Source organism: Thermobia domestica, chromosome 15, assembly GCF_964235325.1.
Source record: "Thermobia domestica chromosome 15, izTheDome1.hap1.1, whole genome shotgun sequence".
NCBI lineage: Eukaryota > Metazoa > Arthropoda > Insecta > Zygentoma > Lepismatidae > Thermobia > Thermobia domestica.
The window spans coordinates 185065358-185089905 of record NC_137468.1 but is presented as its reverse complement, the minus strand read 5'-3'; the positions used below and the strand labels follow the sequence as shown (position 1 = coordinate 185089905).

The following is a 24548-nucleotide window of genomic DNA, read 5'->3' as shown; positions in this document are numbered from 1 at the left end:
ACCGGAAGTGGTTGACCGGAAGTAGTTAAATTTGGTACCGATCGATTTGTTTTGTCAAGCTGAATCGATTGATATTTAGATTGTATATGTTTCGTTGCTGATTATACCCCTCCCCCGGAAACTAAATTGGGCTCAGTAAACCGGAAGTGGTTAACCGGAAGGAGTTAAATTTGGTACCGATCGATTTGTTTTGTAAGCTGAATCGATTGATATATAGATTGTATATGTTTCCTTGCTGATTATACCCCACCCCCGGAAACTAAATTGGGCTCAGTAAACCGGAAGTGGTTAACCGGAAGTAGTTAAATTTGGTACCGATCGATTTTTTTGTCAAGCTGAATCGATTGATATATAGATTGTATATGTTTCGTTGCTGATTATACCAAACCTTCGGAAAATAAATTGGGCTCAGTAAACCGGAAGTGGTTAACCGGAAGTAGTTAAATTTGGTACTGATCGATTTGTTTTGTCAAGCTGAATCGATTGAAATATAGATTGTATATGTTTCGTTGCTGATTATACCCCCCCGGAAACTAAATTGGGCTCAGTAAACCGGAAGTGGTTGACCGGAAATAGTTAAATTTGGTACCCATCGATTTGTTTTGTCAAGCTGAATCGATTGATATATAGATTGTATATGTTTCGTTGCATATTATACCTCACCCCCGGAAACTAAATTGGGCTCAGTAAACCGGAAGTGGTTAACCGGAAGTAGTTAAATTTGGTACCGATCGATTTGTTTTGTCAAGCTGAATCGATTGATATGTAGATTGTATATGTTTCGTTGCTGATTATAACCCACCCCCGGAAACTAAATTGGGCTCAGTAAACCGGAAGTGGTTAACCGGAAGTAGTTAAATTTGGTACCGATCGATTTGTTTTGTCAAGCTGAATCGATTGATATATAGATTGTATATGTTTCGTTACTGATTATACCCCACCCCCGGAAACTAAATTGGGCTCATTAAACCGGAAGTACTTACCGGAAGTAGTTAAATTTGGTACCGATTGATTTGTTTTGTCAAGCTGAATCGATTGATATATAGATTGTATATGTTTCGTTGCTGATTATACCCCACCACCGGAAACTAAATTGGGCTCAGTAAACCGGAAGTGGTTAACCGGAAGTAGTTAAATTTGGTACCGATCGATTTGTTATGTCAAGCTGAATCGATTGATATATAGATTGTATATGTTTCGTTACTGATTATACCCCACCCCCGGAAACTAAATTGGGCTCATTAAACCGGAAGTGCTTACCGGAAGTAGTTAAATTTGGTACCGATTGATTTGTTTTGTCAAGCTGAATCGATTGATATATAGATTGTATATGTTTCGTTGCTGATTATACCCCACCACCGGAAACTAAATTGGGCTCAGTAAACCGGAAGTGGTTAACCGGAAGTAGTTAAATTTGGTACCGATCGATTTGTTTTGTCAAGCTGAATCGATTGATATATAGATTGTATATGTTTCGTTGCTGATTATACCCCACCCCCGGAAACTAAATTATTCCCGTAAACGAATATTTAATACTATAGATTTTACATATTTTAGTATTTATTTTTTCCACAAAGTTCGTGATTGCTTGTTTATTTTATTTCTCCATTTTACCTGTCATTTTTGGGTGTTTATTTTGCAATTTTGCCAGCCATTTTCGGGTTTTTATCTCACCATTAATTTCGGGCTTTAATAATAATCACAGAACTCATAGAACACCAGGAAATGGCGACTCTGTCCTTGCTCTGTTTCATGGTAGAGACGAGACATTTAATAGCATACGGTTCTTTGGGTAACACCACACATAAAAGGACTCTTAGAAATAACGTGCAAGAGAACTCATCGGCAGGGCCGGATTTCCCAATAGGAATTGATTAAAAAATCAGGCTAATAAAGCATTCTTTATTAGAGTTTTTTTTTATTTATTTGCCCAAATGGCTAAATTGAACAAAACCAAAGTTATTCACCAATCTTTTGTTAATACATTAACGGTATTTTGTTAAGCCCAGAACCAAGTAAATTCCTCAAAAAACTTGCAATGATAAAATTGCATCGTGGAGTGGTGTTTAAGCAATTAACATATAGGCCTGATATAATTTTTTAATAAAGGTTTTTAGGTAAGTAACTTTAACCAGACTAGGGGGCGGAAAAATTATTGGGCCTAGGGGCGCCAAAATGCTAAATCCGGCCCTGCTCATCGGATCGTACTAGGCATTCCCATAATTGGTCGTCCATTCTTCATGTTGTCTGCCATTTTCTTCGTGCTAAACTATTATTTATAAATACGCTCATTGAAATGATTTACGTAACTTTATACTATTGCTAACATAAAATTAACCGCTTCGCTAGGTTAAAGCAAATTTAATAGCATGTTCCGTTAGTCAATCACTTTTTACTATTACTGAAGCGCTCTTTGATATCAGTCATTTTCGACCATTTTTATAAAGTTCTCTTCCTTCCCGCCAAGTTCCGGGGCTGAATTTGGATTTATACGGTATCGGAAGTGTCACTGACTCCGAAAACTATGGACTCGACACTAATATCGGTTATTTTCTATCGTCTTTGTATACCTCCCCTTTCCCTCCCTTTAAGCTGCATAGTCAAAGTGAAATGATAAAAAACATTCCAGGTCCGAACCTCATCTGTGTTGATCGAGATCAGTCGGATGGTTCAACAGTTGTTAAGTCACAAACGTAGTCACTTACAGTTTTATTTATTTATGTAAATAGATAGATAGATATAAAATTGTAATCTTTAATATGTATTCCCACTACTAATTGAGCTCAAATTTTGTACACCAACGATAAAGACACAACTTAATCACTAGATTACAAAGCAATAAGAAAACATGAAATATTAATGTATTTTAAAGTATTTTATTACTGTTTTTACAGAGGTTTAAGACGAAACTTTCTTACACAATTTACGAAAGAAACTATTCCATTAACTGCTGAGTATTGTTACTGTGATCAGTTGTCAGAACTATTGTCAGCAGTATTATGTTTCTCCTTACTGTTAGACTAAAGCTTGGACTGAAACACAAAGCAATACATAATGTATTAGATACTATGAAAAATATGTTTGAAGCGAGCCTGAAATGTTACATTGTTTCCACTAGAGTTCTCCTTAAAACTTTTCATTTAAAGCTACATACATTTTTCATATACGACCAGTTAAATATAATAGATGTCATAACTAAGTAACACTATGGCCTATGGAACTCAAAGGTTCAATGCCACGATCACAAAAGCTCTCCACTGACTTCTATCCTTAGCCACCTGGATCTAGTTTGTACTTTGTACTCCTATTTCTGAGAGATCCATCTTAACATTATTCTCGCACCTGTGCTTTGGTCTTCTTAATGGTCGTTTTCTGATTGGATTTCCAGTAAAAATTTTGAAAGTGTTCATATTTTCTTCTATTCTGGTTACGTGACCTACCCATCTGTCTCTCCTATACTTCATGACCCTAACAATCTTTTGTTAAACGGTATAAATTATGTAGTTCCTCTTTACGAAGTTTCCGCCATTCCTCATTTCCGTTTCTTTTGGCGTCCAAATATTCGTCTCAGGACACTTTTCTGAAATACCTTCAGTCTGCGTTCTTTCCTCAGAGTAAGTGACCATGTTTCGCAACCATACAACACAACAGGCTCGTTTAATATATTTTAAGCTTCAAATTCCTCGACAGAATTCGCGACAACAATAGATTTTGAGCTGAATAATGACACGAATTCCCTGCTTTCAGTCAACATTTTATTTCTTCATGGATACAATTTTGATCTGTTAATATTGATCCTATATGAATGGATTAATGTATTGATTAGTCCATGCAGAAAATGTTTGCATGGAATAATTTAAAACACAGTAATGTAATATATGACATTCATTATTAACAGGATAAGGTCATAAATTATATTAATGTACTTCTAAAGTAAGCCATGCATACATTTTCTGAAATTATTGGACACTGTATTGAGTACTTAATGGACATACCAAAAATGGTAGAACGGGAGCTAGATTAACTTGGTGAGATTTGTCTTTAGATATTCGCCCATAAAGAACTTGGTTTGTTTACCACTACTGTTGTTTCAGCTAAAAAAAAAAAAAGTCCCTTGTTAGTTTCATGCAGTTCAGACTACTGATGACTCGTTGGTGATAACAGCAGAGAGCTAACTAATCAAATTAGGCCGAGGTTGATTAATTGATAGATCTGAATTTTTGTATCTTCATTTTGTCTCTGTTACTCTAATGATTACCATGTTTTACTTCTTTCTTACACAGATACCCAGCATGTTGTCACTTGCCTAGTATTTTGTCATGCCACATCTTTTACCTTCTACTAACGGAATTAATTACTTTGTTTCGTATTTGTTGATTATTATTAAATGAGAGGTAATCATAAGAAAATTAAGTGTTGATACATTTCTGACCTATTCCTAGCAGTTGCGACCAATTAACACAGTGAATAGAACAAAACTCGTACCATACATAATAATGAAAACAGTCAACTTCTCGTAATTCGCTTTGTTGCGATTTTACTTTCACTAATTTTTAACTTATATTTCAACTGTCGGTTCCTCATCAACCCTCAATAATATTAAACTCTATCTACAATATTACTAACTATTATCTAACAAAAGGGTTGTCATTTATTTACAATTATCTAATTTTCCAAAAGAATCTACATCATTGCCATAAATATCACAATACAACATTGAATCCTTACAACAAAATATCAACTTCTATTTTAAAGAAGTTTCTTTTTTCATAATTTTAGAGTGAAAAATGTACGACAGTGTTAAATTACTACTAACCATAAACGGCTAGAAATTGGCAACGTTGTGTTGCAGAATTGGCCAAAATTATATCTGAACTACAGTGTAAAAAATCATTGTGTTATTTCAACGACATGCCTATGTGTTAACACGATTGTGTTTAAATAATAACACAAACAGGTGGTTAGAACAACTCACTCTCCATTTGGAGTTGTGTCTCAAATGCCGGTAGTTGAAATGACACAACGTTCAATTAACACAAGTGTAGAAACTTCGGTGTTGTTTTCTGCGTGATTGTCAAATATGTTGGGCAACTAATTATAAAGACTTATGTATTGAAGCTACAGACAAAGTAGAAAGAAATACTTAAAACAAAACCAGGTATTCGCAAACTTTCAAGTGCAAACCACGCGAAGTGTTCTCAATTGTTTTATTTAAAATGTCTGAAGGAATATGCCAACAGCGAGAAACAACACCGTATTACTGTGTCACTTCTACACTGCACTAGAGCTCACCAGTCAACACCAGGGACTGTGTTTCAAAAATCGCGGGAAATAAGTAGAAACATGATTAAGAGGCAAACATACTATAAGGATATAGGTAAGAGTTTCTTATCATGCTTGAACAAGACGTTGGTGAAAGTAGAATTTCGCACCTTCAAGAAATACTTCACAATAAATGATGGGGAGAATGACAAAAAAAATTAAATGAAGTGTTCTGTAGTTTACAATTCTTATTTTAAAACTAGAACCTTCGGTAATCGTAAGCGTGCACACCACAAGTTTTTCCAACCCAGAAAAATGGTTACATCAACACCGCACACGGAGTTATTTCAACACCGAAATAGGGTATAGGTGTCGTAGTAACACAGAAGTAGAGTCGAACTAACACCAAAAACGGTGTAATCTGGTGGTCTGACCTTGAATTTTAATACAGGGAGTCTTGAATTAACACCAAAAGGGTATTACATATACGGCTTTGACCTTGAATTATGACACAGATTGTGTGTTGAAATAATGAGAAAATGATGTTGAAATAACACAGGGACTGTGTTATATTGATACTTGACATGGTGTAATATTAGCACAAAATTATTAACACACTACACATTGTGTTACTTTTTGTGTTGGTGCAACACTGCTACAAGTAACACTCAACACTTTTTCCCTATCGACTCTGACATAGTCGACCCTGACCAATCGATATATATATATATTTAGATAAATAATTCTACAGGCTATGTATCTTGTTACTTGTCTATTCTTATATATATATATATATATATATATATCGATTTTATGTAAAGGGCTATACTTCAGTTGTATATGTATATGTATGCGTGAATGTATGTCTATGCAAGTATGTATATGTATATAAGTACATGTGAGTGTGTGGGAGGGGACACAAATTTTGCTGCATTTCTCTTTATTGATTTATTTATTTATTTCTTATTTAAAATGGCGGAGTTAAGGCATAACCTTTTCTTCCACTCAACCATTTACATTTTTCTTGTACAATCGGACCTCATAATAAAGTTTTTTTTTTTTTTTTTTTTTTTTTTTACGACGAGAATAAAAAGGATATACACTTAGGTACGTTAAAGAGCTACCGACATACAAAACAATACAGAAAATAAAACATGAAAAGTGAAAATGAAACTTATTACATATAAAATAAACACTAAAATAAACAAGCGACAATGCTTGAAGACATGTTAAACTATTAACAAATAAAAGGGGGAATTTATTACCTTGATGTAAATACATGCATAGCAAAATAAGATATACATATAATGAAATAAGTACCCTGTTCATTCACTCCCTCAATATGAGTGAGCTAATCATACTTACGATAGTATAGTGGCATTGATAGTTATAATATGTAAATAATACCTCAATATTGCCATGTTACTACCATGTCACGGGAAAGAACGGGGATTTTCATTATTACTACTGGTAAATAGATCAATAATGACAATAGGAATCTAGTCTATCATTTTATTTACAGTAATCTGAATGAATCATAAAGATGAGCTTAGTTGGCCCTCACAACTAAATTAATCATTACATAAAAGCACGACGCGAATGTCGGCACAATATCTTGGACCAACAAACTCATGAAAGATGTACAATTATTTGCAATGAATGCTATAAATTACTCCTGTCCATTATCTTGATCAATAACATGTATTTAAACCATTAAATCAAATAGTTTTGGACATAAGCGTATTTAAAACCTGAATCAATTTCATATGCAAATTCAGATAATAGTACAATGTCAAATTACAAGTCCTGGCACATAGGCCTAAGGTGCTTGAGGAATATGATTCGGATATATGCTATCTCTGGTTGTAATCTTATGCATCTTAAGAAACAAATAAAGAATAATTCCAACTTACATGTTTCCAAGTATAACATCCAACAATGGAATGGAGAGCAGGACAAAGTCTACGCGAGTACTGAGTACGGATAACGCGACTAGTATAGTTTCATCCGAGAATAATCAACTGACCCCTAGTAAATTTTTACTAGTGTTTTTATACACAATTTGTTATTCTCTTCTATCTTCCTGTTCTCTATTTCTGGTCTTTCTTACCCACAAAATTGTTATTTCTCTGTGACGTCAATCAGGTAGTCCTTGTCTATCTCGTCACAGGTCTACTTTTCTATGGTCAGAAATAGTTGTTGTTTTCCCTTTCACTTCACTTTGTTTGTCCAAATAAGAGGATCATTTCCGTGAATCAACTTTCTAGGTATATTTTAAATCAATTGTTTTAATAAACAATAAAGAATTTCATCCTAGTCTCTATTCACGTCACACTATAAAAGGAGAAACAAAGAAATCAATCATGATTATATATAACATATAAAATACATTCATATGATTGACTATGTATAGATAAAATGATGCACATACTTAAGTGATTGTGTATAATGTATACGTTCATACACATGTATCAGAAGGGAATAGAAAAGAAAATAAGAAGAAATAGAAAGAGAGAAAAAAAGAAAAAAAACGAACAACTGCATGATAACGCAAGGAATAGTTTCGTGGGTAACTTTTTTTTTTTTTTTTTTTTTTATACTGAGGACCTTCATTAGAAAGATATTATTTAAGCCGACGTTTAAAAATCAACACTGAACCAGAGTTTCTGATGCTTTTGGGGGTGTCATTCCAAACTTTGGTAGCAAATATAGTGTGAAAGATTTGGAAAAGAAATTAGATTTTTGCGTTTGAACGGCGAGTGCTGTGTTTCCTTTAGAACGGGTATTTAGTGGATGAGTATCGCCGAGAAATTTAAATTTAGACGATATATAAATAGCTTTTTTTTTTTTTTTACAATTAATTATTTTATATAAAAATGTTAGAGAATGAATGCGGAGGCAGGTATTTAGATTGCGTCATCCTACAGTAGTTGCTGATAACAATGGGAGATGTGGTCGAAGCGCTTTTTATTAAATATGAAGTGAACGCAGGCATTCTGAATGCGCTGTAAACGTTTTGCCAGATCTTCGGTTAAATCAACATATGCTGCATCACAATAATCTAAATGAGAGATTACCAATGATTGAACTAGGGACGCTTTAGTGGGTTCCGGAAGAAGGTTTTTTAAACGCTGAAGAGAATGAAGGGAGCCGTAAGCTTTCTTGCATACTCTATTAATATGGTCTGACCAATTTAAGAATTTATCGATCTGGAGTCCTAGGCTATTGACGCCATCGCTTACAGGAATTGCTATGTTGTTTACAAGAACATTCGGTAGGCTTGTAATATTGATTGTAGAGAGTAGTTTACGAGAACCAAGCATGATATATTTTGATTTGGTTGGGTTTACTTGCAGTCCATTGTTACGTACCCATGTGCAGATGCTTTCAATGTCACTGTTTAAGTGATCAATCGCGGTCGTTAAATTTAGGGGATTAGTGGTTAAATAGCATTGTATATCATCTGCATATAAGTGATATTTACAATGGGTGATGTGTTCAGGTAAATCGTTGATGTATAAGGAAAACAGAAGAGGTCCTAGGACGCTACCCTGCGGCACTCCACATGGGGACAAGTTTCGTATTGGAGCATGTGTTATTAGTGACAACTTTTTGTTTTCTATTTGATAAATAGGAGCTAAGCCAAGATAAAGTTGACTGGGAAAAGTTGTAGAAGGAAGACAGTTTGGCAATCAGTATGTCATGGATCTATAGTTTGGAAAGCTTTGATTATAGTATATTATTGATTATATATAATATAATGACGACTGCGATTGATTATATTACAGTTGTTTCTCTTACCCTTTTCATTTTTTAATGAGTATTGATATTTATTTCAATTATTACAATGCCTATTGTAAAAGGAATAATAGCTCTGTTTTGGGTGAATGATAAATAAATAAATAAATAATGTCGAATCAACACCGAAAATATTAACACAGATCCGAATTTAACACTCCTCAACACCTGTTATGTGCTAAAAAGTAACACATCCCGTGTGTTAAACGCCAACACCGCGGGATCTGTGTTAAATTAACACTCCATAGCGGTAGTCTTGCTGGAACCACTGCCGTGTGTTAAATTTGAGTTGAATTAACACAATCATTTTTTACTGTGTACTTTCTTATTGGATATGTTTACTAGATCATGTAAAATTTCTACGTTTAGCCAGAAAATGGTCCATTGATAACCAAGTGCAACAAGTGCAACACGTCAAGCGAATAGCATAATTAATCAACAACAAATTATTGAATTATTCAATCAACACTATGCGTATTAAATACGTTTAACACAAACAAAGCAATTAAAATAATTTCTACTAAACAACAGAGACACGTGAGGTCTAGGATGTTTTATGTTAACTACCAAATGCTTACGCTTAAGGTAGGCTTACTTATGCACGATTAACTTTCACTTACCTCTGTATGAATAGCCATAACACCATCAAAATCACTTGTGAGAATCTGAATATATGCTTTACCATCATTCCCTACTTCGACATATTTTTCTGTGCATTGGCCATTTTGTTTGTCTCCGCTAATGACATCGCAGTAAGTTCCAGCTGGCAAGCAAGTCTGTCAAATAAATAATATAAACTTTTATATATTAGAAATGCCTTTATATATGAAGAGAATATTGTAGAAAGAAAATCTTTCACTTTTATATTTTTATTATTTGTTTAGGTTTTACAATTTACTCACAAGTAGGTCCATTGTACCCTTGTAAAACAATGAAATACTTCATATTTTATATTCATTACAAAATATTATTCATAGTATATATATGCACACTATGCACCTTAAACGTGATGTCATCTCAGGAACTCCTCATTACTATTGAGAATGTTTTCTACTATGAAGAAAAGGATTTTCTGCGTCAAGGAATATGGATAGGGTTATTTAACTTAGACACAATGCTCTCAATTGTCATTCTTACAAAACTGTATTTATCAGCATCCTTTAATGTATGGACCAATACGAAATCAAACAGATGTTTTCCGGATCTTCGATTTCATTAAGGCCGACACACATGATGGTTGCTTCTTTTCCCTTAATTCCAAAGTACGCATAATTACGGAATGCTCTCTTCACGACTTAAAATTTTGACACACCCGTAAAATACATTTTCCCAAGAACACTCAAAACCTGATCCTGCTAAGTTCATAGGTTTCCCAGAACTCTCAGAACTTGGTCCTCCTCAGTTCACCTAATAGTTCAATAACGATCTTATTAAATAAACCATTTGTCTTACCTGCCAATACCAACTGCTTTAATTTTTCGCAAGCCTGCTTCTTTATCTTACCAAGGCAAAAGAATCCTGCCCGATAAAGATCGGTGATATCGGTTGCTGATTTACATCCTGCTAAAATAACACCCTGACTACCCTCAAAATGATTTCTTAATTCTCGAAGTAAAGGTTGATACTTTTCATTACACACACATGCATAGCCATGAAATGTTAATTTTCAACTAATCTTGTCCATGTATAGTACACCACTTTAGGGGAAACAACCAGATATATGAATTATATCAACGAGCTCTCCATCCCATTTAAATAACTGCGTATGTATCATCTGTAATAACGAAATTATATTCTTGTAATGAAATGACAGCATGTCACCCTTCCGGAACTTCATTAGTTACTTCTCCTAAGTAAAACGCAATTGTAAGTTTGAGCTTATCATTACGTGCTTACACAAATATGATACTGTCCATGTAATCCTGCATTAGTCATGCATCTGTCGTCAATACGTCATGAAGTCAGAGCCTTACCAATGTCTTTTCCATTTCGTTTTTAAAAATTTCAAAATCTCATATTATTATTTTAACTCAACCACTTTCTGTGAAACCTCAGAACACTCATAGATTGTGAAGATTGTAAAATACCTGCCGAAGCTTTCGGCTCAGTTAAAATTTCCACGGATTGTTTTCATTCTCGATGTTTTTGTACATAATGATGAAGTGTTTCCCACAATGATTAGTACGTTATTTCCTTTTGTACTTTTGTACGTTATTTCCTTTTGTAGGTTTCGTAAAGTGAATTGAGGACTATTCTAACAATATTCCTTAAACCTGGATTCGTTCCGATATTGTCATGATTTAGCTGTATGCCTACGTAGTCATAATACTCTTGGATATTTTTCTTTGTCTTCTTTAGTTTGACACGAGGTAGGAAAACCTGAAGATTCCTGCTTCATTTTCACGAAGGAATTTACATAAACTTTCGTCAAACAATCCGAATTATCCTCCTTACGTCCAAACACTTCGGAATCCTATATCTTTTGAACGTAGAGGATTTTGTAAGCGTTTCTACAGAGCGGTAAAAACATATCATCTACGAACAGATAAAAGCATTACAACTAATATTCTATTATCAATACCCATCATGGTGTCAAACTTCCTTTGTATTTGCGTTCGGTACTGCATCATGTTTCAACAGGTTCATCCGTCATCATGCCAACATTCTTTTGTATTCCACTAACCCAATCTTATTTTGCATTCCCGTTGGCATTCTGTGATATCCGTCCACCGGTGTGGCGGTCTTCTTTTGTATTTGTGTTCATGTTACAACACCCACCAGTAAGCTCATTATCCTACAACGCCAACTTTCACTTTCACGCAACCGGTTTCCGAAAGCCCGCGAAAAGCTCAGTTAGACTTCTGAGTTCAGCCGAGAAAGACGCACGAAGACCATGCTCTGTATATGTACCAGCATAGCCTATAATTGAAAAGTACATGTACCTCGTAAAACAAGTAATATTTTATATATTACGAATGAATAAAAACATGTCCCGCATGAATGAAGTTAATTCCCTCTCATGTTTAATATGATCACAGCATAGCTTTTCTACATTATGTAAATGAGCTTCGTATCTATGCGAAAGAACAAATAATTACAGTTTAAGTGTCCGAGTAAATTATTCCGAGAGAATAAAAAAATACGATCCATTTAAAAAATAATAATATTGAATTATTAAAAATCGATCTGATAAATAACCTGCGTTCAAGATTAATTTTAATTTTAATATGTTCACACTTTAAGTGTTCATCGAGTAAATTACACGAAAATAAATAATTAACAACAAATTCTTAATACGTTCACACAGTGTTCGTATAAATTATTACGAGACATTAAAAGATATGATCTAATACATAACCTGAGTTTCCTATAGAAACGATCCTGATAAAGAAATTACGTGATACAGGTCATTCAACCTTCCAGTAACTACTTCAACCCTCCTAACAATGAACCTTCCAGGAACCAGTCCAACCACGCCAGGGTTATAAAAACCAATTAATTAAACAAAAGAACGGCTTCCTTTCATCTAAACACAACAGGGTCATAAATCAAATTTGACAATCGCTATTCACGATCACCGGTATGTCTGTCCCTACTAGCCCTCCTAAAATAATCTCACCCTCTTCACCCACGCCTTCATGTTCTGGCTATGAGCCTGTCAACAATAGTAAAACAAATTGCAGAGAAAACTTGCTTGAGTCACAATAACTATTTCTTAACGCGTAATAAATACATTCAGGGAAATGTATTTTAAATTCGGATGAAATTGATACAGGGATTCACTGGAATACTCTTAATAGTGACGATGCCAGTTTTAATTTCTGGGGGGTGTAAACGGAGAAATAGAAAAGAATTAAGGGCACCAATTTTGGTATACCGTAAGGGGTAGTTTTATATTGCGTGACCAACATTAAAATACAAAAAGTCTAGAGGAGCAGGCGTTGTCATGAGGCGCAAGCACTTGCTATTCAATTTCCCCTCTTGTGATGTTACAGATTCTTTATTTTCAATAACTCAGAATATCACAAACTTATTTGGGCCCCGAAACCAGAAGAGCACCGCGAAGAGAACACAGCTATGAAACTTCAACTACGGGAACTTCAAGAGAATATTACAGGATTGAATATACGTACTTCTATCCGACCGAAAGTAAGCTACGTCTCGACTTCAGGAGCCCCGCTCTGTACCTCATCTTCCAATGAGAAAGTATACGAGATCGTTTAAATAAAATAGTAGTTCCGAACTACCAATTTACTGTAGAAATAAACCCAAAACTGTAAAGCGAAATTTTGATACTTTGCTAGTGCAACATGATATAGGGTTTTATAGGAGATAAATAGTTAATGAGATTACTCTACTTTTCCCCTAAAGATGACACTACTGAAAAATTAAATTAAAAAGTAGTACAGTCCTTCAACTGTTTATTGGATAATAGCACAAACATACCTGATAATATTTTACATGCTATAAAATTAGTTTAGGTTTAATCTTACAATGATTATTCAAAGTCCATAATGAGCCCCACACTATATTAGTTCTGCTGACATCGCGAACGTTTAATACGGCAAATGACACGAATTAAGACTCGTAACGATTAACTATGCCTTTCGAAGCAACATCAACTGCACACACATCACTCATTGTCCAGATGGCGTTGTTCGAAGTGTCCATCATTTGTTAAATAAGTTTTTTACCAATCTTCCTTCCTGTGTACCTTAGCAGAAAGTTAGGTCTTCTTACACTGGGATTATCGACATAAGTGCAAGGGTAAAACTGAGGGGGAACGCGGGGGACGTCGTTCCGCCACTTCTAGAAAATATCTAATGCGTCCTTCCACTTCTTAAAAATACAATGGGGAAAGATAGGCACGGGGGAAGCGTAACGTCATGCATCTCCCTACCTTTTCAGGTCCACTGCATAGGTATCTTATTTTCTTCGTGTTTCAGCGTTTACTGAAGCGATAAAATTGAAATTCTTAACACGTCACTTATTTTTTCCGTAAGTTCTAGAATAGTTTTCTTTTTGTTAATTGCGTCACTTAGCAAAAATGAAAACTTGTTTATGGCACACAACAGTTTCGAATACTTCTAGCTTACATACTAAACACATTTATTCCAACACTTCTTACAAATTTAAATCTTTTCATTTTGAGGTGGAGATTTATATACATGCGTCAAAATGAACTTATTACCATTACTATGCTAGTTTGAAGTTTACACTACTTTTACACACACTCACTCACATACATAGAATGTTTGACGGCGTGTTTCTTCTCTTAACTTCTTTGTTTAAATCGTTAATTCCATCATTACCAGATGGCAGAGTGAGAGAAAACAGAACACTGTCAAAGTGTCAATATATATATAGACTTTATAGAAAAACAGTTTGGTTCACTGAATTTACACTTATATGAACAAAATAAATTTCAGTGAAAATCAGATTACTTGCAAGTAAGAGAGAAAAAGATGGAGAATTGTGAAAATGTCGTAGATAGATTCTACTATTAAAAAAAATAGAAGAGAAAAAATTAAAATGGTAGATTGGTTTTAAAGTACAAGATATTTTTAATATTTCACTTACAAAAGTAGCAAACTACTACGCATCATACATACTATAATATTAATTGTAAACAGTTGAACCTGCATAATTTACACAGCGCACAGTTCTAATATGAGCGTAAATCTCCTTCCCATTTCTCACTATATCTGTGCAAGCCCCTTTACGGGCACAAGTAAAGGACAGGAGGACTCAAAGGGAGTGAATTGCTAGACAAACATATAGATGTAGTATTTTAACAAATAGGAGGTTGGGGTGAGTTTGTGGCCAACTTCGATAAGTAATAGATTATACCAAATGCAAATATTTTTCTTATAATTCCATATCCGAGTAAGCCTCATTGTGGGTCCACAAGCCTTCGAGGTTGTCAGCTTGCAATAGGTTTTGTCATTCAGATTAACCCGCCATACGTAACTCGTCTACTGGTTGCCTTTCACAAGGGTTTCTATCTTAATGTCCTGGTGGCAATATTTTAAACTAAGAGGGCCAAAACGACGCGACGCCTAAATCGTTGACTAGAAAAATAAAGACAAGTTTTTCTTAAAAAAATAAATGAATGAGACTGCTAAATTTACACGAAAATTTGGAATCGAGCAGCGAAAACGACACGTTTGTAACACTTGTGGTTTTCGGGATATCATTGTCGAAAGTATTGGCCACATGCATATAAACTTTTCTTGACCACAAACATATAAAACTCGCATTTTAATATATAGTCTAGCTGAACCTGCGCTTTCTACACAGCGCATCATTCACATATGAGCATAAATCTCCTTCTCATTCCTCATAACATCTGTACATGTCCCTTTACAGACACAAGTGAAAGTCCCCTTGATAAAAATTGGCAATGGGTATTATCATAAAAAGGATATATTTTTCGACAATGTGTTCAATATCTCGCACCGTTTGCAGGGTTTAAGTCTACTTCCGATTGGAGTTAGAATTGTCGTAGGTGGGTTAAATTTGGTATCTGTATGTATTGTAATGAATATCTACAAAGGGGTATCATAAAGGAGAGACTTTATCGATTATTTTTTGAATATCTCGCACCGTTTGCGAGATATGATTCTATTTCCGGTTTTGGAGCTACAATAATTGTAGTAGGGACGTGAAATTTGGTATAGGCCTATGTACGTATCTTGAAAAGAATCGGCAAGAGGAGTGAAAAGGAGAGATATTTTCAATTACACTAGTTAACAAATTTAAACTTTTTGTTTGTTACATGACAAAAATCACCTGATCTTAAAGGAACTTTTTGCGCTGAATTCGAATATGCACTCGGTTTCTCTCCATCACGTACAGTTTTCCCGTAACAGAGGGATTTTCGGGAAATTCCCTCAAATATTTCCCTTTTTCAGATATTTTATTCCCCTAAGTCCTGTCCCCTTACATATAGTAACATAGAAATTATAGCTAAGTATACCTTGATTTATATTTAATAAACCCTAAAAGTTTCGTAAAAATCGCTTTGTTCTTTCTAGAGAAATAAATATATTTGTATGTATACTGTGTGCACTGTTTATTGCACCTGATAGTAATGCTTTCAGATCTCCTGAGTTGGGGTAAAAACGATTTGCTTTATTACTACACAGACATAAAAATGAATATTTACAATAGTCAACAACACACTTGTATTGCTCTCTGTAAATTAGAAACGTGTATAAAAATAGAATGTACTTCCAACGTATATTTTTTTAAAACGTACAGTATATGTTTATCTTAATACATATATATACAATTCTCCAAGTTTTTTCGTTTTGTTCATGAAATGGTTATCAATATTTGTTATCAAATGTAACAGAATGCAAAAGAACTTCCACTTCCCGAGCCCCCTACCAACTGGGAAGAGATATGGCCAAAAGACTCTGATGATGATCATGACCTTGATGAGCCATCGACATCAACATGTACATCCAAGGATCCAACGTTCATCCCTGACTGTGTTCGCGAGCCACATTTCATCCGGCAATGTGAACTTAATGACCTAGTCCGTGATTTGCACCTGACAAAACAAGAGGCGGAACTTCTGGGATCAAGGCTCCAGCAGTGGAACTTATTGGATGCAGAAACGAACATATCAGTGTACAGGAAAAGGCATGTTCAATTTTCAAGCTATTTCTCAATGGAAGATAATGTGTGCGTATGTACGGATATAAATGGGTTGATGGCGGAGTTAGGAATTCCTTACGTTCCAGAAGAATGGAGGTTATTTATCGACGCGTCAAAGGTCAGCCTTAAAGCTGTCCTTTTACATAATGGAAATAAAAAACCTTCTATACCACTTGCGCACTCAGTGAAGATTAAGGAATCCTATGACACCATGTCAACTTTGCTAAATCTTATAAATTACAAGGACCATTGTTGGCAAATATGTTGTGATCTCAAGGTAGTTGGTATTTTATTAGGACTGCAGTGCGGTTACGCGAAGTACCAATGTTTTTTTTATGTTTATGGGATAGCCGAGCTGATGACAAACATTATGAAGTGAAGGAATGGGAACCTAGAGTGAATTACGTACCTGGAGAATGCAACGTCAAATACGCTCCTTTGGTAGATCCTAATAAGATATTACTACCGCCACTTCATATCAAGTTAGGACTTATGAAAAACTTTGTCAAAGCCATGGACACATCGGGTGAAGGTTTCAAGTATTTGCGAGATAAGTTCCCTAACCTGAGTGATGCTAAGATTTCAGCGGGAGTGTTTATTGGTCCCCAAATTAGGAAATTAATGCTTGATGATAGCTTTGACAGCAAGTTAAACAGTGCTGAGCTAGCTGCCTGGACAGCATTTAAGTGTGTTGTGCGCAACTTTCTGGGCAATAACAAAGCTGAGAGTTACACAGAAATCGTACAGGACATGATACAGAAATACAAAGAGTTGGGTTGTAGGATGTCTTTAAAAATCCACTTTTTGCACTCCCACCTCAGCTTCTTTCCTGCTAACCTAGGTGCTCTCAGCGACGAACAGGGGGAAAGATTCCACCAAGATATAATGGCAATGGAGAAAAGGTACCAGGGACGATGGGATCCTTCAATGATGGTGGACTATTGTTGGGGTCTTGTTAGAGAATGCAACATTTCTTACAAAAGAAGGAAGTAGTGTACGTTTTTGTAACCCAATGGAAGTTCATATATTGTGATAGTTTTGATTGTCTTTTCATGACCTTTTGGTACATTTGTATTATTGTTTATTGTAAATTGTCACACTTGTAAATTATATTGTATTATATTTTATATATGTGTTTGTGGTAATAAAGCAAAACGTTTTACCTCAACTTAAGAGATCTGAAAGCATTACTATAAGGTGCAATAAACAGTACACACAGTATACATACAAACATATTTATTTCTCTAGAAAGAATAAAGCGATTATTACGAAACTTGGAGGGTTTGTTAAATATGAATCGAAGTATACTTAGGTATAATTTCTATGTTAGTATATGCAAGGGGACAAGATCTTGGGGTGTAAAATAAACGAAAAGGGAAATTTTTGAGGGATTTTCCCGAAAATCCCTCTGTTAGGGAAAATCGTACGTGATGGAGAAAAACCGAGTGCATATTCGAATTCAGCGCAAAAAGTTCCTTTAAGAACAGGTATTTCCTTTTATGTAACGAAACCTTTGTTAACTAGTGTTATTTTTTCAATATCTGGCACCGTTTCCTAGATTCGATCCTACTCCCGGTTTTTATTGATTAATTGATTATCGTTTACCGCTCGTTTGCAGTAGAGATGCTATATGAGGTGTGCACGTACACTTTAAAGTGTAATCTGAACTATTCTTTCTGTATGCTCCCTCTGGGAATCGAAAAAGTACCCTTTAAACCAAAGTCGTGCACGCTAGCCCATAGACGAGCGGGGAAGGCTTTACAGTTTTGGAGTTAGAATTGTTGTAGGTAGGTGAAATATGATACATGTATGTAATTTGATAAAAACAAAAAGGGAAATAGACATCATAAAGGGGAGATTTTTGATTACTTTTCGATATGTCTCAATGCTTGAAAGACATGATCCTACTTCCGATTTTAAATTTAGAATTGTCGTAGGAAATGAAATGAGGTATATATGTATTTAGCTTGAAGAAAACCGACAAGGGGTATTATACAGGGGATTTTTTAAAATTATTTTTCCAATATCTCGCACTGTTTACGAGATATGATCCTATTATCGGTTGTAGTTGGAACTGTCGAGGAAAAATGAAATCTTTGAGTTTTACGTACCACGTTTACGCCGAGTAGGCTAAAGAAGACGGTGATTATGAGAAATGAAAGAAATGATGGAATGAAGAAATATGGATGAAACAGGAGAACTCATGAAAACTCACACACAAGGTGTTTGTCCACTACAAAGTCCAATGGCGCGGGCTGAGATCGAACCAGGGACCCCCACACACCCGAAGAGAACGGTCTACCACTGAGCCACCGCAGCCCCAATTGTCGAGTAAGATGCAATTGTCGAAAGGATTGCCAACAAATATATAAACCTAGGATTTTAATATTACACTAGCTGAACCTGCTTGTATCATTACAGTTGGGGTAATGAAATTTTTGTTTAGTGGGGCCAAATATTTTTTGAACGTGCTGTATACTGTAGATTTTTCAATATATGTATATTCTTCGGTCCATGTAGTATATTCATTTGTTTCTTATTCAAACCAAAATTAATGTGGAAACTGAATAACATAGCAAGAATTATATTTTGGGGAATGATATCTTTATTTATACATTATTTTAATGTAAACCTTGTATATGGGCATTACAAATGGACGAGTATTCAAATTATACACTTTAATACTATACGAAAACATAGGCTCGCAATTGGATAGAAATTCTTTAAAATTATCCACCAATCTGATATTTGGCAGAATAATTTAGATCCCCTTCGTCCTTCTGAGATGTCCGTATCCTCCCACAAATCCGGTTTCATCCAGTTTTTTTTTATTATTTTCTATTCGCTTTATATTTTCCGCCGCCAAAACTCTTTGTTCTGATTGGGACAATTTCCGAAGCTCTAGTATTAAGGTGCGCTTCTTGTCACTTTGCTAACTGGAAGGCATCGAGGAACAACCTGCTAGTCTCGCTTCTGAAATATTTAGTAGTTTGGAATAGAAAAGCAGTAAGATCAAGGAAAAATTAGTCTTATTTAAGAAATGAACCATCCAAGAAGCCTTTGGGAGTCTCACAGTGTTGAAATTTTTATTCTAGACAGTCCGAAAACCGTAAAATAGGAATTTAAGTCAGGAACGCCATGTTGGTGCATATCGGTGGTGATGGATACAAGATTTACAGTGTAGTGTATTAATTCTTAGTTGCAAGTGATTTTCAAATGAAGTTTCAGTGACCTAAATATTAAAAATATCCTTCCTACCCTTCCAAATTTGCGTAGGGTACGATAGGCCAGTCCACTTATAGTTCTGTATCTGTAGTATACGTGATTTTTTTTCTATTAGCAACATGGTGGTAGGTGTAGCTTCCGTTGTAGGTAAATTGAATTTCACAATGTCCGTGTAAGTTAGACCTAGAACTCTCACTTACTCCTGAGTTGATCACGGCGTCCAACACATTATTGGCCGAATAAAGGGTCAAAAAACGGTTATTTTCCTTTCAGGAAAGGGACCCTTACTATTAGTAGTTTCAATATGTCGTTTCTAGAGGATTGAAAGAAATTGGAAAACCATGATTAGTAGAAAGGCCATTTGGGTCTGATTATTCCTTCCTTTATCATAGTGCATAGAGACGGTTTAGGATGGTACTTTCAGTAATTTGTTTGATTTATGTGCAGTTGAACTGGGTGATAAGATGATTTAATATGTGTAGCATGTATGTGTGTGTAAATTTTAGTATGTTGAACGTAGTGATGTGTAAGTGAAAATGTTATTTATTTCTTTATGGACAGTGTATTGCTTAATTAGTCATCTCTTGTAGTCAATCTAAACGCATAAACCAATTCGCATCTCAAAGTCATAGTAACACTGTACCGTAATCACTCCCTAGATTAGTCATAGTTATCGATGACAAAGTACAAATTTCATTTACTAGTGCAAAATTAGTTTGCGTACTATTAATGACATCTCGTGCTGAGTTCTGAATTATCCGCCACTAGGTTTTTGTTACTCTGATACTTAGTAAACTGGCCAACACGAAAATTACCCTTCTTTTGCAATTAATGATGAGTAAATATTTGTTCTGGCCCATATGAATAGGTATTTAGATAATTTACATTGCAATTAACTTTCCTGAAAAGCACAGTCATTTATACAGTCCAGTAATCAAATTATTAATAATAGTCAATTTTGCTTTTCCCCTTAACTTGAAGTATGTCTATATGGCATTATTTTTGTTGTCAGGCTACAGTTTTAAATTCTCTCTTTCCGTTGCTTTCTCTGAACGATCTCATCGTTGACATTTGCTGATATATAATTGAATGTAGTTAAGAATATTGAGTTTTCATCGCGTATAAAATAATCCGAAGCCGTAAAGTGAAATATACTATGATTTGTTTTGAAAGAATCTGATATCAGTCCACACAAGCTCACGCGTGTTCATGAACGTATTAGAATAATGTGTTGATTTTAGTTATATAACAAGACTGCTGTGAACAGACTTGGGCGTAATGATAGAGTATAGGATGTCTGAAAAATAAATCGACGTTATAGAAATGAATAGATATGTAAGTGAGTAATGTGTATGATAGAGGGTATGAAGAAATAATAGGACACCAGTGTATATATGTGCCCGGTTGTGAATTTTACTACGACATATGGATTGTGTTTACATAATGATAAATAGTACATTTAGTACATTAAGTACATTTAGTACATTAAGTACATTTAGTACATTAATCATTACGCCAGGATATTTGTGTGAGCATAGTGTGTTACGTAAAAATGATGATTGGTATTTTCATTTGTGGTTTGACATTTGATAGTAAACATAGAGGCCATCAAATCAACAGGCCTGACAATACGAATAATGGTCATATATCAAAGGATTCCAGACATTTTTCACTTAATCACAGAACAGAATAACCGTTTGCAGAATAGACAACATTTAACAAATACGCGTTCAGTTTACATTTGCGATACTACTCTCCAACTTTGAAAATTTTTTCACGTCAACTGATTAAGCTAAGTTCACTACTATTTACAGAGGTGACGCTGTGAATAGGATCGATTAATATAGAAAATTTCTTACAGTGGAATTTCGTTATCTGTACCAAGATGTCGATCCTCCCCCTCCAAATATTTTCATTTTCCTTACTTTTAAACTAGGTAGCAACTGAAATTAAATGACACCTCAAGGTTGGAGCCCTTGCGGATGTGGAAACTCCTAGTAAGATTTTGCACATAACTTACTAGTACAACATTTATTATATTTAAATTTTTAATTTTGGTAAATCCTAGTTAGAATACTTTATCCACTTTATTCTAGTTTCCATACTATACTCAGAACTCTTCTCAGTTTCTGAGGGATCGGAAAAATTCTTTTCAGAAATTCTAAATTAGGGACCACACTGACACTTCCGGCTGGATCGGTCGTAATCTGAGTGAATTGGTACCGGAAACGGTTAATAATCAATCATTCCACAGGGTTTATTCCTTGTGCGATGGTTGACTACAAGACACTCAGAGGCCCCGTTGGGTCAGGCATTTTAGTAGGCCATCTTTTTCGGCATATGAAAGTATATTTGGCTGTGAATTTCATATGTCTAAATTCGACCACTTATCTTTGTAGTTTTAGTGTCCTAGCTTATTCCCTTAGCGCCGTTTTTTCTTTTTCTTTTCTCTTCTCAATATATCCTTCTATTCTCTTCTTCAAGATTTTTCTTATTTTCACCTCCCCCTGTTTTGAACTTGACGCATATCGTCAATTCAACATATGTCATTTGAACTTGATTTACTAATTGTGATGTCGCGATACACTATTCGTAGAGTTATTCATTGATGTGGGAGGTTAAGGGAACGTTTCTCAATCATATTTCGACGGACTGCGATAGTGAGCGATGGTTCAGTAGACGATAAAATGTTATTCTTTTTATTATCCGTTCAGAATTCTGAGTTAGAATATCAGTTATTTTCTATTTTTGTTTCCATTGGTAACCATAAAAGTCAATGTTGTTATAGTTGTTCTAGTGTTAAATTAGTGTTAACCTTTTAGAACCGTATAGTTAAACAGAAGTTGTTCAGTCTACATTTGGCCAATTTCGACTTGTCTAAAAATTTAGAAGAATCCAGGGCGCCAAGTGTGTAAGTGCTCGATGTGTTTCCCTTGGTTCCTAACAATAGCCCTCATGCTTGTAGACCGCATAATCTGCTCTTGAAAATACTGCGAATTTATTTTCCAGTTCTTCGCCACCCTACAAATATTCAGTTTACCTCGGTAACAGTAGCCAATAACGACCATGAATCCTTTTGGAAAGAATTCTTTACAAACACGGACCCATCTTCTGAAGTTCTTAGCGCCTTTCTCTCGGTACATGATGGCTTTCGGTTTGCCGCAGTCGGAAAAGTTCATCGAACGTTACGATGTACATCCACTTTTGTTTTGCCAAATGCCGTTCGTACAGCTTCCGGGCGTTACACTTTCGTTCCTTTTTGTGGGCAACCGTGAGAAGATGGCCGCTAGCTTTCATGACTTTTTCCAGCTTGAGTTGATGATGTAACGTCCGGCTCACAGTCCCCAAAGACACGTCAAGACGATTAGCCATACACCTTTGTGTTGGCGGATTTTCTTGCATTGCCATTTTGCGATGTTTCCTCTGCATGGTGGAGGTGACCTTGGTGCATTCCCGCTTCCTAGACAACTTCGTTCGTGATTTAAATGGTGGAGCTTCGTTGCCCTTGTACTTTTCAATATCATTTTTTATTCCCCTTAAACTGATGTTCTAACCATTCTTCTTGCACTGTTTTCTAATGACAGAAACAGAAAAGTGGGCGTCATGAGGAGCCGCAACATAGCCTTCCCAAAAGTTTGGGCGGCATTTGGGTCAGAGAACGGAAACCCACACACATGGAAGCCAATTTAACACAACACACACAACAATTATCCTGTTTTGTGCGCTATTTTCGTCCGCGCGGAAAAACAACTCCATTCCCAGGAAGCCACTGCACAACACACTGCAGGATGCCACGAGCCAGGTCGGGTGAGTCCATTCTGCCCGGGATCGGAACTTCCGGGCAAACTTAGGCTGAACAACCTCTGTACATATTTCTGTGTTTACGTCCCTGCCATGCGAATTAAATGTCTAAACTAACTAATTCTATGGCCTATGGAACCCGGAGGTTCAACGCCGCATTCACAAAAGCTCTCCACTGACTTCTATCCTTAGCTAACTGCATCCAGTTTCTATTTTGTATTCCAATCTCTGCGAGATCCATCTAAATATTGTCCTCCCATCTGCGCCTAGGTCTTCCTAATGGTCGTTTTCCGATTGGTCTTCAGTCAGGACTTTGAAAGCATTTTTACTTTCTTCCATTCTAGCTACAATACCTGCGCAGACGATCCTAACAATGTTGGGTAAACCGTATAAATTATGTAGTTCCTCGTTATGAAGTTTTCGCCATTCCCCATTCCCGTTCCTCTTGGGTCCGAATATTCGTCTCAGGATCTTGTTCTCAAATACTTTCAGTCTATGTTCTTCCCTCAGTGTAAGCGACCATGTTTCTCATCCATATAGAACAACAGGCATAATTATTGATTTATACATTTTAAGCTTCAAATTCCTCGACAGAATCCGCGACGACAAGAGATTTTGAACCGAATAGTAACACGAATTCCCTGCTTTTAGTCGACATTTAATTTCTTCGTGGATATGATTTTCCTCTATAATTTGGTGTATTACGGTAACGACACACTTCCATGTATTTAGTTTTAAATGTCTACCAGTCTTAATAAAATGCTTGGGAATACTAATCTTATTATTATGTGCGGTCA

General features: G+C 35.5%; 1 protein-coding gene across 1 annotated transcript in view; it reads right to left on the bottom strand.

Moving 5' to 3' along the window:
- Positions 1–3020: 3020 nt before the first annotated feature.
- Positions 3021–24548, bottom strand: part of LOC145671754 (alpha-amylase-related protein-like) — an 80685-nt gene continuing 59157 nt past the window's right edge. The window contains exons 8-9 of the mRNA XM_081740960.1: positions 9681–9836; positions 3021–3032 (exon numbers count right to left, since the gene is read on the bottom strand). Of these exons, the coding sequence (XP_081597086.1) occupies positions 3021–3032; positions 9681–9836 (168 nt within the window). The remainder of the gene's footprint in view (positions 3033–9680; positions 9837–24548) is intronic.